This window comes from Elephantulus edwardii, unplaced genomic scaffold, assembly GCF_000299155.1.
Source record: "Elephantulus edwardii isolate Elephantulus edwardi_28Jun2011 unplaced genomic scaffold, EleEdw1.0 scaffold00062, whole genome shotgun sequence".
In the NCBI taxonomy this organism is placed as follows: Eukaryota; Metazoa; Chordata; class Mammalia; order Macroscelidea; family Macroscelididae; genus Elephantulus; species Elephantulus edwardii.
The window spans coordinates 7,959,130-7,976,672 of NW_006399812.1; the positions used below are offsets into that span (position 1 = coordinate 7,959,130).

The 17,543-nt window shown below is 37.6% G+C and overlaps 1 protein-coding gene across 1 annotated transcript in view; it reads left to right on the forward strand.

Moving 5' to 3' along the window:
- Positions 1-17,053, forward strand: part of SHCBP1 (SHC SH2-domain binding protein 1) — a 36,474-nt gene extending 19,421 nt beyond the window's left edge. The window contains exons 9-13 of the mRNA XM_006887823.1: positions 2,273-2,404; positions 3,404-3,522; positions 12,643-12,729; positions 13,092-13,233; positions 16,728-17,053. Of these exons, the coding sequence (XP_006887885.1) occupies positions 2,273-2,404; positions 3,404-3,522; positions 12,643-12,729; positions 13,092-13,233; positions 16,728-17,053 (806 nt within the window). The remainder of the gene's footprint in view (positions 1-2,272; positions 2,405-3,403; positions 3,523-12,642; positions 12,730-13,091; positions 13,234-16,727) is intronic.
- Positions 17,054-17,543: the final 490 nt, after the last annotated feature.

A 17,543-nucleotide genomic window follows, 5' to 3' on the forward strand; every position in this document is an offset into this window, starting at 1 on the left:
CTTAAGACATGCTGAGCGAGTTCGGCCCTTTTGATTTTCTGACTCTAGCTCCTCGCACATTTCATTGTAGTATTTTGCTTTGTCATTCCGAGCTGCCTTTTGAAATCTTCTGTTCAGCTCTTTAGTATCTTGAATTCTTCCTTGTGCTTTGGCTTCTCTACGCTCCAGTGCAATCTTCAGAGTCTCTTCTGACATCCATGATAATCTTAATGTTTAATAAAATTTTTGAAGCTTGATTAATAATCAAGGGGGTTGTATGTAAGTCAGATCTGGAGACTGCAAATAAGTAATCTGGAGACTGCTTATGTTTTTGTTAGGATATGATGTATATTTAACTTGAAATTGGTAAGAAATAAACATCTTACTTCTTTAAAAGCTTAGTAAATGTTACAAATTCTTAACTATGTCTTGGCCAGAATGTATTTTTAAGAAAATTAATATTGAAAGATTCTATTAATAAATACTTTCTATTAATTATAATTTTATTATACACATAGTTATTCCTAAATTTATGTTACTTTATAATCATTCATCTTGGTCTTGTGGATTTCCATATCATGTCAAATTTAGATGCACCTGTTCAACTATTTACCAAAACAACTTCACGTTAGCAATAACACTTGTAATGCAAAAAGTCATATATCATTTTGAGACTGGTGCAGCTGTTCACAAACTGCTGAAGCTATGTTCTTTATCTTTATCTTGTCAAAACTTTTTAATGGAAGCACGGCTGGGAGTTTAATTTCCTGCTGCACACTGGTACATTATCTCACTCCTTTTTTGTTTTATGTGTGTAATTTTTGTTTTTCTTCCTTACAATATTTGATTTATATAGATGTGTGTATATAAATAACACAACTGCAGGAGAAAACACTGCAATAAAAACACTTTACTTTTGGCATTGTGAAAATAACATTGATATTTTAGATGGTGTTGCAGATAAGAATTCTTTCGAGATTGGTGAGGAAACAATAATGTAATTGTGAGGGTGTCATAAATAATCATCCTGAATTGTGGTCGTTAAGTGTAAAAATGACTGTAAATTTACAAACAGAAGGCATTTCTGACAATTTGAGCAATTAGATAGTATCTCTTCTACTGTGAATATATGGAATCCTAACTTGTTCATGAGAAAGATTTAATTTACCTGATATAGCATTTACAACAAGAGATTATATGATTGTGTGCATGGATTATAGAGTAGAGCTTTTCTTGTTTAGAACTTCCATTTACTTAACTGATGGTTTTATGTTTCAAGCTGCTAAGAATACATAATTAGTTTATACAGTAGTGTCAGTTTCTTTTCTTATAATGGCAATTCTTTGATTTTTAAAACTTTTTCTGATGATAAAATAACAGGATTATTATAGAAAATTTACAAAAAAAGCATGTAGACACATCAGAAGAGTTTTTGTTTTTGTTTTGGTTTTTTTTTTTTTTTTTAAATTACTCATAATCTCATCATCCAGAGCCCATGCTGGGAGTTCTGTGGTGTAAGAAGTCTTCTGGCATTCTCCAGTGTCCTTGAAGGCTGTTTTTGTTGTCATTAGTGGGTTTGCCTGTTAAACACAATTACTGATTTTATTTACTCAGGTCAAGACTTACCTTTAGACTGTGAAAGTTACTTATTTACAGCTTTGTCTATGTCGTTCTATTTAAAGATGAAAATCAGGCTAGTTCCCTAGTTTTCTGATCCTCTAGTTTTTGAAAGTCCATTCAATGGCCTTCCCTGCACTTTATGTTTGATTTAGATTTATATAGTCAATGATTTCTGTTAATCAGGCAGGTTACTTTTTCCAATATCTAAACTATTTTACGTTAAACTGTAAGATTTTAAGTTGTATAGTTAGAGAATATTAAAATGAAAGTCTTGAGAAATGCTTAGTTTTCCCCCAAACTTATTTATATATAAGAATCAAAGAATTGGAAGGCACCTTAGACCACATTTTTAAAGCCTTTGAATTTAGCTAAGAGCATTTAAATTATTTATTTATTGTTTCATAGTGATTCTGTAAGTGAATTTAATGCTATGCTTGTTGGAGATGGTTCACAGGATAGTCACTCCTTTGTGGGCAAATTGAGAGGAGTTGTTACTATCTAAAAATGGAATACCCTAGTTTAAATGAATCAAGAAATGTGGGGAGAATAGATAATATTTAAATGCAATCAGTGATTCTTCTCAAATATCATATAACGTCACTTGAACTAAAGAAATCTGGTTTTCCCTTTAGACGTTACCCCTCACCCATCCTGTTCTTGTGTTCTTCCTTAGGATATGGTCTACCAGATGACATTGTAATAGAAAAGAGAGGCAAAGGAGACACTTTTGTGGATTGTACAGGTGCCAATATTAAAATCTCAAACATAAAATTTGTTCAGCATGGGGCTATAGAAGGAATCTTAAGTGAGTATCTGAATATTTGGTGTATCACTTGTTCTAGACTTTAAAGATAAACTTTGCTTCTCATGAAATACACTTTTATTTTTTTTTTAATTTTTTATTATTTTGTGTGTGTGTACCGTCAAATCAGATCTGACTGGTACAGGAGGATATTGCGCCTCCTTCTCCGGCAGAGCGTCTGGTGGATTCGAACCGTGTTCCTCTGGGATTGCAGTACAGTTTCTTGCCACTAGGCCACCAGAGCTCCCCTGAAATACACTTTTAAAGGACACTCTCAAGTTTAAGTTTATAGTTTAATTAATTATTTATGTGCATAATGTAACAATTTAGGAAGTTTCCTCCAAAGTGCAAAATATTTCAGCCTATTCTTGAAAATGTTTTGGTTGAATATTGACCTCTTTGCTCTATGATCAGCTTTTTCCTTTTAAACATCGTGGTCTATTTTCTTTATGTTTGATTAATGACTGGCTTCAGCCTCTCTCTTTTCATTTTGTTCTAGTAATTTTTTCCTAGAATCTGCTGCTTTTTTTCTTGAAAAGGTTACTTTTCTCCCAGCATACTCAACAGGGTTACTGTGTGTTAACTTTTTTCCTAACCAAAAGTTATGTTTAACTTTATTTTGCATTTCTGAAATCGTGCCATTCTTTTTTTAAGAAAGGTGCCTTGAACCTTCAGAAAATAACTCAATAGCCATAGTTTTTTACATTATGAATTTATAATTCAGATGATAAAAGTTTTATAAGTATGTAGACCATATCTATTGTTAGCTCAAGGCCATTTTTAACTTTGCAGAAGGCCCCCAAACCTACTGCTGTTATTCAATTTCTACTCGTTGAAGCAAAACCTCCATTGGGTTTCTGAGTCTGTAAACCATTGTAGAAGCAGATTGTTTATCATTCTCTCAAGGAGAAGCTGGTGAACTTGAACAGCTAACATTTTGGGCCTGGTAAATTATTAAATACTACTACTAAAGGCGTGAATCTTATGTTTGTTTCCTTGTAGGCATTCACCATGGCAAGACTACATTGGAAAACTGTGTACTGCAGTGTGAAACTACAGGAGTCACAGTGCGCACATCAGCAGAATTGTTAATGACCAACTCAGATTTGTATGGTGCCAAGGTATGATAGGATGAAGTAGTATGGGTTTACATTCTGAATAAATCAGCAAAATATTGGGCCAAGATGTAAATGCATATTCCTATTAATCTTGCTTCAGAGAAGTTCAGGGGTATGTATCTAGCCAGCCAGACTTAGTTCTACAAGGCAGTTCTTGCATTTTCAACACAAGTTAGAAAGATAGAGTAAATTAAGTAGTTTTCTGGTGACTTCAGCTTAGACTCTTAAAGTCATAACTTTATGAAGTGGTTGTAGTAATTTAAAAACCTGAACATGCATTTGAAGAAGTGCATCTGCAGAAATCACATGTACACCCTTTACTGTTCTTCCCATTTGTAACATCTTACAGAGCTCTAGTATTACAATAGTAGCTGTTACTGATACAGTTAAGGTACCGATCACTTCCATCACCACAAGGATTCTTCATGCTGCTTTTTCAGTTATACCACCATCTCCTCTCTTGCTGATGCCTCTTTATTGTTGCTGTTAGGTACCATCAAATCAATTTATAGTGACCCTATGAACAGAGATTGTAACTTTCTATTTTACCCACTCTATCAGGTACTATCCTCAGATCCATTGTGATAAGTCACTGTGACAATCTTTGAGGGTCTTCCTCACTTTGGCAGACCCTCCACTTTCCCCAGCATGCATTTTTCCAAGGATTGGCCCTCCTTATAGGCCCATGTGAAATGAAATTTCACTGCTCTTGTCTCTAAGAAGCAACTTGATTGAATTTGTTCCAAGACAGACTTGCTTGTTCTATTGGCAGATCACGGGCTATTCAATACTCTTCATTAACACCACGTTTCATGGCCATTCTTTAGTCTTCTTTATTTATTGTCCAATTTTCAGATACATTGGAAGCAATTTAAAATAGTATGGCTTTGATCAGGTGCATCTTAGTCTTTAAACTGACATCCTTGCTCTTTAGCACTTTGCAGAGGTCCTTCATTGCAGATTTCCCCAATGCAAGGTGGTTTTTAATTTTTTTGATTTCTTGACAGCTGTGTTACCATGGGTACTGCTTGTGGATCCAAATCAAATTAAATCCTTGACAACTTTCATATTTTATCCATCTATTATGATATTGCCTGTTTGTTCAACAGTAAGGATTTTTCTTTTCTTGATGTTGAGATATAGCCCGTATGGAAGGCTATCATCAGATCTTCTACAGCAGAAGTTTCAAGTCCTATTCCCTTTCTGCAAGCAACATGATGTCATCTACAGAGCATAGGATGTTGATGAGTCTTCATCCAGTCTTGCTACCACATTCTTCATATCGTCCCACTTCTAAGATTATTTGCCTAACATGCAGATTGGATAGCTGTGGAGATAGGATCCAACCCTGAAGCTCCCCTTTCTTGATTTGTTTGCAGAACTTCTTTGTTTTGTTTGAACAGCTGCCTCAAATGAGCATAGTTAAGTTTTCAGGGATTCCCATTTCATTCTTCTCAATGTTACCCATAATTTATTATGATCCACACAGTTCAGTGGAACTCGTGTGGTGTAGCCTGTAGGGAATTGCACACTAACACAAAGCTGAGCCTTCTCTGCTGGTTCAAGCCCATGATTGGCTGCAAGGGAGAAAGATGAACAATTTCCTGTGCAGTTTGCCGCCTCAGAAACCTAGAGGATCAGCTGTGAGTTGGTTCAGACTTAACGACAGTAAATTTGGCTTTTTAAAACACATGCTTTTGAATAGTTAATAAAACACAGGTAAACATCTTTCTGGTACTCTGCTCTCAGCAAAGATCTATTTGACATTAGCAATGATATCATTTACTCTTGTCTTTTCTGAATCCAGCTTGAATTTCTGGCAGTTCACTGTCAATGTATTGTTCCAGCCATTTTTCAGCATTTTTTTTTTCTGCAAGGTTTTACTTGCATGTGATATTAATGATAATTTTTTGATAATTTCTATATTCTATTGGATCACCCATTTTTTTTTCTCCTGGAATGGAAATAATTATGAATCTCTTGCACTCAATTCACCAGTATTCTAATTTTTTAATGCAGACCAGTGAGCACATCCAGGGCTGCATCTGTTTGCTAAAACATTTTAATTGATATTCCTTCAATTCCTGGGGCCTTAATTTTTCCTAATGCCTTTTCAGTGCAACTAAGACTTTTATTTTTAGTACCATTGCTTCTTGATCATATGTTACTTCTTGAAATGATTCCATATTGACTAATGCTTTTTTTGGTACAGTGATTCTATTCCTTCCATGTTATGATGCTTCCTGCATCTAATATTTTGCTTCTGGAATCCTTCAGTATTATAACTCAAAGCTTCTGTTCTTCCAGCTTGAAAAATGCTGAGTGTGTTCTCTCCTTAATCGCTGACATATTATTCTGTTCTGTGATTTTAACGTTTCATGAATGCTGTATAAAATCTGTGGGGTCTTCTACCTATAGCATCATGTTATTAGTGAAATGGGATAGCTTTATTTTGTCCTTATTTATATGCTTTTCCCCCCTTGGCTAATTGCTGTTTATAAGGGGGCTCTGGTAGCATAGAATGGTGTTGTACTACTGACCAAGTATATCTCTTGTGGTTCGAATCCACAGGAGCAATACAGGCAGTATTCTTTTGTGTGATTCACAGCATCTGAAAACGCACTGGAGGTTCAGCTACCCAAAGGTGACACCTCTTGTAGTTGGAATCCACTAGCCACTTCACAGGAGCAAGATTGGCAATATCCTCCTCTGATATACAGCATCTGAAAACCCAGGGGAGGTTCAGCTAAGAGTCTGACTCAGTGGCAGTGAGTGCTCTGTTGAAAACTTCCAGTACAATATTGAGTAGCAATGGAGAGGGTGAGCAAGCTTGTCTTATTCTTAGGGACAAAGCTCCACGTCATTCCACTTTGTAGGATAGGAGTAGGTTTTCCATAAGTGCCGTCTATCAGGTGGTATTCTTTCCCTTCTATTCCCACTATGTGGAATGTTTTTATGATGAAATGATGTTGGGTTTTGTCCAAAACTTCTGTGTTGATTGACATCATTGTTCTTCGCACTTTGAAGAGGTACCTGACAGTAGGCTTTCCCAATGCAGTACGTCTTTTGATTTCTTGACTGCTGGTACCAAGGATATTGATTGTGGATCCAAGTAAGGTGAAACGGTTGACAATTTCAATCTTTTCTTCATCTATCATGATGTAGCCATTGGTAAGTATTTTCATTTTTTTGATGTTGAGATGTAATCCATCTTGAAGGCTGCTGCAGTCTTTGATATTCTCAGTAAACGCTTCTTCACTTTTAGCAAGCAAAGTGTGTCATCTGCATAATAAAAGGTTGTTTATGAGTCTTCTTCCAATCCTGATGCCACATTCTTCTTCAAAAAGTCTAACTTCCTTAATGATCTGTTCAGCATACAGATTGAATTGGCGAGAAGGGTAGAACCCTGATGCACACCTTTATTGATTTTAAAGCATGCCACATTCTCTTGCTCTATTCAGACAACAGTCTCTTGGTCTAGGTTTAGGTTTCACATGAACACACAATGAGTGTTCTGGAATTCCCATTCTTCTCAGTGTTACATATAATGTGTTATGATCCATACAGTTAAATACATTTTCGTAGTCAATAAAATAAAGACAACCTTCGCATTCTCTGTTTTTAGCTAAGAGCCATCTGACATCAGCAGTGATAGCCCTGTTGCCATTGGGTTTCTGGCAGTTCTCTGTTGATTCTAGCTGGTTTTAACAATCTTCAACAAGTTGTTGCTTGCATGTAATATTTGATAATTTCTAGATTCTTTTGGATCACTTTTTTATAAGTGGGAACAAATATAGTTCTCTTCTAGTCAGTTGGCCAGCTAACTGTCTTGCAGATTTTTTAGCACAGCCTAGAGTGCGTGTCCAGGGCTGCATCTGTTTGTTGGAACATATCAACTGGTATCCCATCAATTTCTGGAGCTTTGTTTTTTGCTGGTGCCTTCAGTGTACCTTGAACTTTGTCCTTCACCACCACTGGTTCTTGATCATAAGCTATTTTCTGAAATGATTCTGTGTTAGTTCTTTTATTTTTTAAAAATTTTTTTCTAAAAAAAATTTTTTTCTACTAGTTTATTTACAAAGTTCGAATACAAATTTGAGCAAATTCTTTCAATTTCCCCCACCCCCCCTCAACCCATCAAATTGTCCAACCCAATGATTAATCCCTTCTTCCCCCTGCACATCCACATCCCTCTGCTTCCAGCCTCTCCCACCCCTCCTGGATCCTTACACTCATTCTACAATAACGGTTTCATACAATATTTATCCTTGTGGGACTGAGTTAATTCACTCAGCATAATGCTCTCCAGTCCCTCCCAAGTCAGGTAATAATATACAAAGTTATTGCTCCTGTGTGCTGCATAGTATTCCATTGTGTGAATGTACCATAATTTCTCAATCCATTCATTTGTGGTTGGACATTTGGGCTGTTTCCATATTCTTGCGATGGTGAATAATGCTGCTATGAACGTTGGTGTACAAATCTCAGTTTGTGCCTCAGTTCTCATATTCTCTGGGTATGTTCCAAGTACACAATGGGCAAACGACATGGAAAGAATTTTCACAGAGGAAGATATTCGAATGGCAAACAGACACATGAAGAAATACTCCACATCACTGGCAATAAAAGATGCAAGTCAAAACCACAATGAGGTACCATCTCACTCCAGTAACAGTGACAAAGTTTAACAGGGCAACAAGTAATAGATGTTGGAAAGAATGTGGCGAGAAAGGAACTCTTTGATTGTTGGTGGGATTATAAAATGGTGCCACCAATCTGGAAGGCAATTTGATGCTTCCTCAAAAAGCTGAACATAGAAATTTCATATGTGTTAGTTCTTTTTAATATAGTCACTCTGTGTATTCCTTCCATCTTTTGATGCTTGCTGGATCAGTCAGTATTTTGCCCATAACCAGCTCAAGTCTTGAATTTCTTCTTTAGTTCTTTAGCTTAAGAAATGCTGAGCTGGTTCTTTCCATTTTATTTTCCAGCTCCAGCTCTTTTTCCATTGTAATACTTTGCTTTATCTTCTCAAGCTTCCTCCTTTGAAAACATCTGTTCAACAACTTTGCTGTCAGGGGACTCTTAAGAGTGCTGAAGATAAATGATGTCAGCTTAAAGACTAGGGTGCACCTGATCCAAACCATAGTCATTTAAATTACTTGTGCATCTGAAAGCTGGATTATGACTAAAAATGACAGAATAAGAATTGATGCCTTTAAATTGTGGTGATGGAGTACTAAATATTCCATGAACTGCTAAGAGAACAAACAAATCTTCCTTATTGGAAGGGCAACTAGGGTGCTTCTTGGAAGCAAGAATAGTGAAACTTCTAAAATATGTGAGCATGTATGTTGTCAGGAAGGGCAAATCTGTGGAGAGAAACCATCATAATGAGGATAGTAAAAGGTCAGTGAAAGAAAGGAAGGCTGTCAAGGAGATGAATTGACACAGTGACTTTAATGGTGTGTGTAAGCATATTAGGTCATGAGGATGGCACAGGAGAAAGCAAAGATCCAAACTGTTCATAGAATTGTTGTGTGATCTAGTTGATTTCATGGCAGTAGAAGTTACAAAGACAATAGCTATAAAAGGCATAGTAAGCACTATGACTGCTTTGCAAAAGCATTCTTTTCTATTTTGCTAAGAAAAATTTCAGAAGGATTAGAGTTAATGTCTGTATATATCAGGTAAAGTTTCCAGTGAAACTCTGGTTCAGGACTTTGCTTTTTTTTGGGAAGTTTTTGATCAGTTATTTAATCTCTCATTGTTCCGTTCAGATTTTCTGTTTCCTCTTCAGTCAGTGCAGGAAGTTCATCTCTAAGGAATGTGCTCGTTTCATCCGCTTGTCTAATTTGTTGACATACAATTGTTATCATTTTTGTTGTAATGTCCTCACATTCATTCCTGATTTCAGATAATTGCATCTTTTCTCTTCCTTGACTTGTCAATCAAGCTAATGCTTTTGCAAATTTTTGATCTTATTTTTTTTAAAAAATGCTCCTGACATGTTATTTCATGATTATATTGATTTTCTAGTCTCTATTTTACTTTCTGCCACTTTTGATCTTTATTACTGCCTTCCTTCCATTACTTTTCATTTGATTTGCTCTTCTTTTTCTATTTTTCCAAGTTTTGTTGTTAAGATATTGATATGTGTTCTTTTTACTTAATGTAGGAGTTTATAGTACAAATTTCCCTCCTACCACTGCTTTTGCTGCATCGCAGAAGTTTTGAAAAATGCTTTCACATTGATTCCAAGAGTTTACTGATTTTTCTTTCTAGTTTTTCCTTGAATAATAGTAATTTAATATTGATGTGTTCAATTTGTGTATATTTGGTTGTTGTTGATTGCCTTCTTGTCAAGTACGACTCATAGCCACCCTATGAACAAAAGGCCTGAAGTCCCTCTACAACTATCAACATTTATCAAAGTTCACAGAGTTTCCAGAGGCATGTTGTTTAGGAAGTGGATGCCACTCTTGTTTCCAAACCTGTCTCAAACTGGGAGCTCCACCAAACACTGTCCACCATGGGTAACTGTTAACGGCATTTGACACCCAAATGGCACAAGGTTCGTTATTGCAGCATTCTCCAGTTTTCTTTCTGTTTCAATTTCTAGTTTAACTCCTTTGACATTAGAGAGAATACTTTTTTAGGTTTTCAGTCTATTTAACTTAATGAAGACATACTTTGTGACCTAAGATGTGGACTGTTCCAGGGAATGATCCATGTGCACTAGAGAAGGATATATGTTGTGCAGTTGTTGGGGGAGTGCTCTGTATATATTGGTTAGGGCTAGTTGAGTTATAGTGTCGTTCAAGACTTCTATTTCTTTATTGATCTTCTTTCTAGGTGATCTGTCCATTGTTGAAAATGGTGCAATGAAGTCTCTAGTTTTTATTGTAGAGCTTTCTATTTTTCTCCCTTCGCTTCTGTCAGATTTGATTCATGTATTTTGGGACTCTGCTCTTTGGCTCATATTTTTGTAATTGCTTTATTTTCTTGATGAATCGATCCTTTTTATCATTGAATAATGCCCTTTTTGTCTCTTAGATTTAGAGTCAAGTCCTTTAGTTCTGATATTAAAATCTTTACTGCTGGTGTGCTTTATTACTATTTGCCAGGTAGCTGCCAGCTTAAGTTGTTCATCTTTTAAATTTTGCATGAATGGTCATTTTGTATTTCATTGAATTGTTCTGTTGAACATGTTTGTGTGTATGTGTTGTATGTGTCTATGAGTGTGGCGTTCTAATACTCCCACTCCTAGAAAAGCAACTCTGCCAGCATCAGGTCGATGCTGTCATGAATCTTAAAAGTAATTTTTCATCTCAGAAGTTGTTTTTTATTTTCCAGATAGTTTTGAAAATAGAAAAGTTAGATTGAATCATCCTCACTTCCTAGTGTGCCTAGGATAGCTTTGTTGTTGTTGTTGTTTAATGCCGTCGAGTCGTAGACGACTCATAGCGACCCTATGAACGCTATGTTCAACAGTGCCTGAGCACTGTTCGTACATAGAGTTTCTGGAGGCAAGCCATTTTGGAAGTGGATGCCGCTCCTGCTTCCAGGCTTGATTTAGTCGGGAAGCTCCAGCCAACACTGTCTACCATGGGTCCCCATCACCACGATTGGCACATCACTGTCACAGACTTCAGCATCACAGCAACCATGAGTTACCTCTGTACAGCAACACACAGACCAGTAGGATAGCTTTAGGAAAGAAATTATTTCTATTATTGAGGACACATCAGCAGCCTGCTTTATGCAGATGACACAGTTGCGCTTGTAGAAAGTAGAGAAGACTTGAAGCTAGGAAGACTTGCTGGAGAGATCAAAGATTATAGCCTTTACTGTGGATTACATCTCAAAATCAAGAAAACAAAAATCCTCACAACTGGTCCAATAAGCAGCAGCATTTAGGAGAAATGATTGAAATCGTCAGCAATTTCATTTTGCTTGGATCACAAGTCAGCTTCATGAAGCAGCAGTCGAGCAATCAAAAACTGTGTTGCAGTGGGCAGATCTGCTGCTAGGGACCTCTTTAAAGGGCCAAAGAAAATAGGTGTCAGTTTAAAGACTAGTGTGTGCCTGACCCACGCCATGATACTTTCTTTAGCTTCATATGCTTGTGAAAGCTGGACAATGAATAAAAGACCATGGAATAATAGAGGCCTTTGAATTGTGCTGCTGGCGAGTATTGAATATACCATGGCCTACCAACAAAGCAATGGGCTCAAGTATGTCAGAGGTTATGAGGATGGCCCAGGGTAGGATGGGGGTTCCTATGTGTTGTTTAGAAGGGACTATGGTTGTACTTGATTCGACAGCACTTAATAGCAACAACAACCAAATAAATGTCTTAGAGAAGTACAACCACAGTATTCCTTATAGGCAAGGATGGTGAAACTTTATCTCACATACTTTGAATATATTGTCAGCCAGGGCCAATCCTTGGGAAAAGATACCAGACTGTCAGTGAAAGATATGAAAATCCTCAGATGGATTGACACAGTGAATCCAACAGTAGCCTTGAGCATGCCAGAGGCTGTGGACAAGGTAGGGCAGGAGTTTGAGTTGTTGTTCATAGTCTTGCTGTGAGTCACAGTTGACTTGATAGCCCCTAACAACAACTTGTACTCTTGTTGTTACCATGTGTTCCTGAAGGTCAATGTGAGAGAAACGGGCCATGCTTAAACTTTTATATTTACTCTGTGTAAACAAGACACCTGAATTGCTTGTTATTTCAGCGTTTATGCAGTAGTGGAGGTCATTAATTATTTAGCTCTTAGATAGGATTTGCATGTTAAATGGAATATTTTAAAAGTAGTGTGTTTTAAACCTTTCTTTTAGAGTCAGAACCAATGATTATGTTCAGAATGAGAAAATGGGACTAGAATTAAGTGTTGATGTGTTTTGTTTTAATTTGAAAGTGATAAATGGTTGAAAATGGAACAAAAGGAAATATTGTTTTGAAGTATCTAGTACACTTATCTTTGAGCTGTTTTTTGTTTGCATAGTACATGTGCACTTTTTTAAAGAGTAAGAAGTGAAGTATGATATTATGTCTCTTATAGCTTTGCCTTTTAAATGTTTATTGTCAATATCTACGCTTATAACTTGTAGGGTGCTGGGTTAGAAATATATCCTGGGAGTAAATGTACCCTGAGTGACAATGGAATCCATCATTGCAAGGAAGGGATCCTCATTAAGGTGAGCACGCGCTGAAACATCCTTTCCAAAGATTAGAATGGCTTCATCTAAGAAAAGTGATGTTTTATTAGATTTCCTTGTTGAGTCCTGCCATATTTTATTTTGAAATGCATAAATAGTGTATAAATTTTAATACATCAATAGTTGATGATTGAAAGTCTCTTGTGAGAATGTTTTACTGTCTATACATCTGTAGAAATGACAGATATGCTGTATCACTCAGTGCTCAGACTGTGCTACATCATATTAATAAGCAGAGCTTTTCTACTTATTTTTAGAATAGCCTGGGAAAAAGTGGGAGTTTTAAAGCATGCGGTGTTGAATCTGACAATATCTTAAAACGTTTGCTTTCAATGTCACAGGACTTCTTAGATGAGCATTATGACATTCCCAAAATAACAATGGTGAATAATATCATACATAATAATGAAGGTTATGGTGTTGTACTGGTAAAGCCTACAATCTTCTCTGACCTACAAGAAAATGTCCAAGATAGACCTGAAGGTACGCTCTTTAGTAATCTTTTAGAGTTTTTTGTTTTTTTTAAAAAACAACCCAAATCACAAAAAAACAACAAAAAAACCAAACCCTGTATTTGCTTTGTTTCAGCATTAGGTTCTTATTAGACTTCTTATCTTTCCTCCTCCTCGAAAAGGATTATTGGCACAATGCTTGGGTGTGGAGTCAGAGAAGCTTGGTAAAATTATTTTACAATCCCACCAGCAGGGCATGAGATTTCCACTCTCCCCACATCCTCTCGAGTATTTATTCCTGTTAAACTACTGCTACTGGGATGAGATGATATCTCATTGTGATTTTGATCTGCGCCTCTCTGATTGCCAGTGATATTGAGCATTTAATACTGTGTCTGTTGGCTATATGAATATCTTCCTTTTTGAAAATTCTTTTCATGTCTTTTGACTATTTTGTTACTGGGTTATCAAAGCTTTTTCTTGTAGGATTCTGTACATTTTTGTTGTGAAACCCTGTCTGAGATGTTGTTGCCAAATGGATTTTCCTAGTAGATTTTCTTTTACCCTATTTGAAAGTTTTTGATGCACACAGGAACTTAATTTTCAGAAGGTCTCATTTGTCAAATTGTGCTCGCCTGGTTGTGCATATCAAACATTTTTTATTTTTGTTTTTCTATTGTAATTTGAGTAAAATTATAGAGCAAAAAAGGTTTTCCATTCAATGATTCGTACATATTGATTACAACCCCCACATGGTCACAGGACTCTTGGATTCCTCTTTCTATCCAATCTCTGCGGCCTTCTGAGTTTTATCGCCTGGCAAATTCTGCCTTTTGAACTTGTGTGGTGAATTGTTCAAAGATATGAGTATCTCCCTGGTATACTTGGCTGATCTTATAGGCCTGCCTATTGTTTGCTGTAAATTGAGCCAGGGAGGTGAGTTCAGTTCTGAACTTCCAAGGTGAGTCAGGGCCGTATTTGTAGGGATCCCACCAGACCAGTGGTCTGGGACATTTTTTTCTGACTTTGAGTTTGTCCTTCATTTTCTCTGCTCTCTCCAGGCTGCTGCCTTGTGATCTCTTTGAGAGTAGGCTGTAGTGGTCGCAGGACACCATCTAGTTGTTTGGTTTTTCCAGTCTCAGCTTTGTGGAAGTTAAGGTCCTCAAGGGCTATTACAAATTATTTCTGAGCCTGCTTTCTTTGTTTTTTGAGTTTTGTCCCATGTTTTTCTCCTATCTGATTTCCTTTTATGATTCCTTTCAAGCAGTAGATGGTGGTCTCAGTGTCTCAGGAGTGAGGATTTGCATGGACAGAATGTTTCCATGTAGACTGTGGTCTTTCTGGGAGGAGCAGACAGCCTCCTGTGTGGTAGTTGGTAGGTTTGAGCTACTGATTTTATTTGCTGAATACTTAACCTTTGTGTCATTAGAAGAGAAATGAATGTGCCATGTTTAGCGCTGCATTTTCTGGAGAGGAATAGTGGATTTTGCTCTGCTTTTTATTGGTAGAAATAAATGCCTTCCTGTAGGGGTTTTTTCTTTTTTCTTTTTTGGCAGCAAAGTTGGGGAAGCTCAATGAGAAAGTCGTAAATTTCAAGCCAATGCTACGGATTGTCTCAGTGATACAGAAGAATTAAACATTGAAGTGGGAAGTCAGTTAAGGATGACAAGCAGTCCGCATCATCTCTCAGGATTTACTCTAGTTATTTCTCTGAGTTTTTCGTTTTGCCTAGTTCTGTAGTCTGAAGGCCATGCAGGTTTGACTAGGTACTCTGCTCAGGGTCTCCCGGGCGTGAAAGCAGTTGGTCAGGGTTTTATCTGGAAGCTATGGGGAAGAATTTGCTTCCAAGCACATTCATGTTATTAGCAGAATCCAATTCCTGGGATCACTGAGTAAGATCTCGGCTTTTGGCTGTTGACTAAGAACCTCTTCCATCCTCTGTGGCCTCCTCTATCTCAGCAATGGAAAACTCCCTCTCCATGCAGTCACTCTTTTGCTTCTTCTGCAACCAGTTAAAGTGCTTCTTCTTTTGATGAACTCATGTGATTGACTAGGATAGGCTCACCTGAATATAGAAAGCAAGTAAAAATAATGGGAGTCTCTTTTAAGGTCAACTGATAGTAACTGTAATTTCTAACATTTGTAAAAATTTGTTTGTCCCATACAGTAAAATCGTGAGAGTGCAGAGGGAGGCTTATGCAGGCGTTTAGAATTCTGTTACATGAGAATAGAGAATACTATGAATTCACTACTAGATTGGGCGCTCCTTTAGGAATAAGAGTACAAGTATGCAACTTTTAAGGTTTTTCCATCGTTCTGGGTAAAGTCTGACTGCATATATATCTATGATCCTTGAAGGGGTTTTATGGTTCTTGGAGGGTTTTTTTGGGGACATTTGTAAAGGGAAAGCAGATGAGCCAGCTCCTCTATGTGATTAACTGCCTCTGAAAACCTGCAGGAGGGTCAGCTGTGGGTAGGTTCTGACTCAACGACAGGGTCCCCGTTCCTGAAGCATCTGAGCCTCTTCCTGCCCCTCCTCGCCTCAGTTTCTCACCCATCTGCCATGAAGCCGTTTTTTTCTCTGGTGCGAGGCTTCTCTCTTTTTTTGCTGTGGATGCTGGCATGCTAGCCGAGGTGGGTGCTATCAGGCCCCTGGCTCACAGTGGTGGTGGTAGTGACTACATGTAATCAGCAGCTTCATCCACAAGGCAGCAGCAGTCGGTTGCCACTTCCCACCCTGCGCCTGGCACTCACACACCTGTCTGATCCCCACAGCCACCTCCCTTTCTTCCCAGTCAGGGCTTGCCCCGTATCTCCAATTTTTGGACAAGCACAAAGTCTCACTCCAATTGCTGATATAGCTGCATCCTGGCCTCCTAGTATAGCTGGCAGGCCTCCTGTGTCCAGTGGATACTGCTCTTGAGCTTTGTTTGTTAGGCTCCCATAATGCTTTGATTGAATAGGCTTTTGATAAAATAAGGTGGATTGACACAGTGACTGCAACAGTGTGTCAGAGACGATAAGGATGGCACAGGATAGGACAGGGTTCAAATCTGTAGCTTATAGTGTCTCTAGGAGTTTTACTCGCCTCAATGGCACCTAATGACAACATGGGGATTTAGTTACTGATTGTATCAGGACCATCCTTGTTATTTAATACTGTATTTGCACAATGTCCAAATCACATAACGTCTGTCTCACAGAACACATCCTGGATGTTAAGAGATGCACACCTGCATTACTAATCTTTGGATGCTAGAACAGTGCTTAGCACATTATAAATATCCAGAAAATGCCTGTGAGTCAGTAAAGCTAGAAAGGAGGAGGAGTTGGAAATTGTTAATCCTGAATGAGAGTAAGGAAATGGTTTCTTTCAGATACTTATGCTGAAAGTTTGTAGGAATCTTTGGTTGAAAAATTTTGAGATCTCTAATAACTGGTTTAAAAACAGAGTTTAGTCGGGGTAGCTTGTGCATGGGGATAACTTGTGTATTTAACTTTGTTTCACCTTTTTTGTTTGTCCAGAAAACAAAGTGCTTAGAAATCAGACAAGTGGAGAGGTAGATGCAGCTGAAAAAGTGGATTTAGAAGAACTGATTCACTGTGCAGCTGGTAAACAGGAGCTGTATGCAAGATCTGACCTTTCTGAGCAAGTTGAAGGCAATTGTGAAATTGTAAATGAACTTGTTGCTGCCTCCTCGAAGAAGGGCCAGATGAAAAAGAAAAGGTTGAGTGAACTGGGAATCATGCAAGCCGATGACAACCTAATGTCACAGGAGATGTTTATTTCTATCGTGGGGAACCAATTCAAGTGGAATGGGAAAGGGAGTTTTGGCACATTTCTATTCTGACCAATAATGTGAATAGATCTCAAAATACCGAGTTGTGTGTGTGCTACCCTTCGGATCACTGCTGTGACTGTGATTGCCTCGTGCCTGTGTTGTGTGTGGTAGACTCTGCTAGCTTTGAGTGTCATGTCCAGTTACTTACATCTGCACACATTTCACAGAAAACACTCCCCCTTAGCAAGGCAGGTTGTACAAACCTATAAAATGGAAAATACTTGGTATTTTCTTAATCTAGAAAGTCTTGCTTTTCTAGACACTCAGTTGTCTCAAATTAAGTCTGTTTGCAACTTTGTAGTGTAAATACACTTTAATCTAGCACTTCAGAGAGGAAGGGCAAAGGCAGGGATGTGTGACAAGAAAACGGGGTGGATGTCAGATGCGGGGTGGATGTCAGATGCGTAATGTTCTTCTCATGGGTGTCTTTTTATCCCAATTACAGTGAGACTGATTTCCAAGCAGTATTTGCATAACACTTGTCTTAAAATAAAAGCTT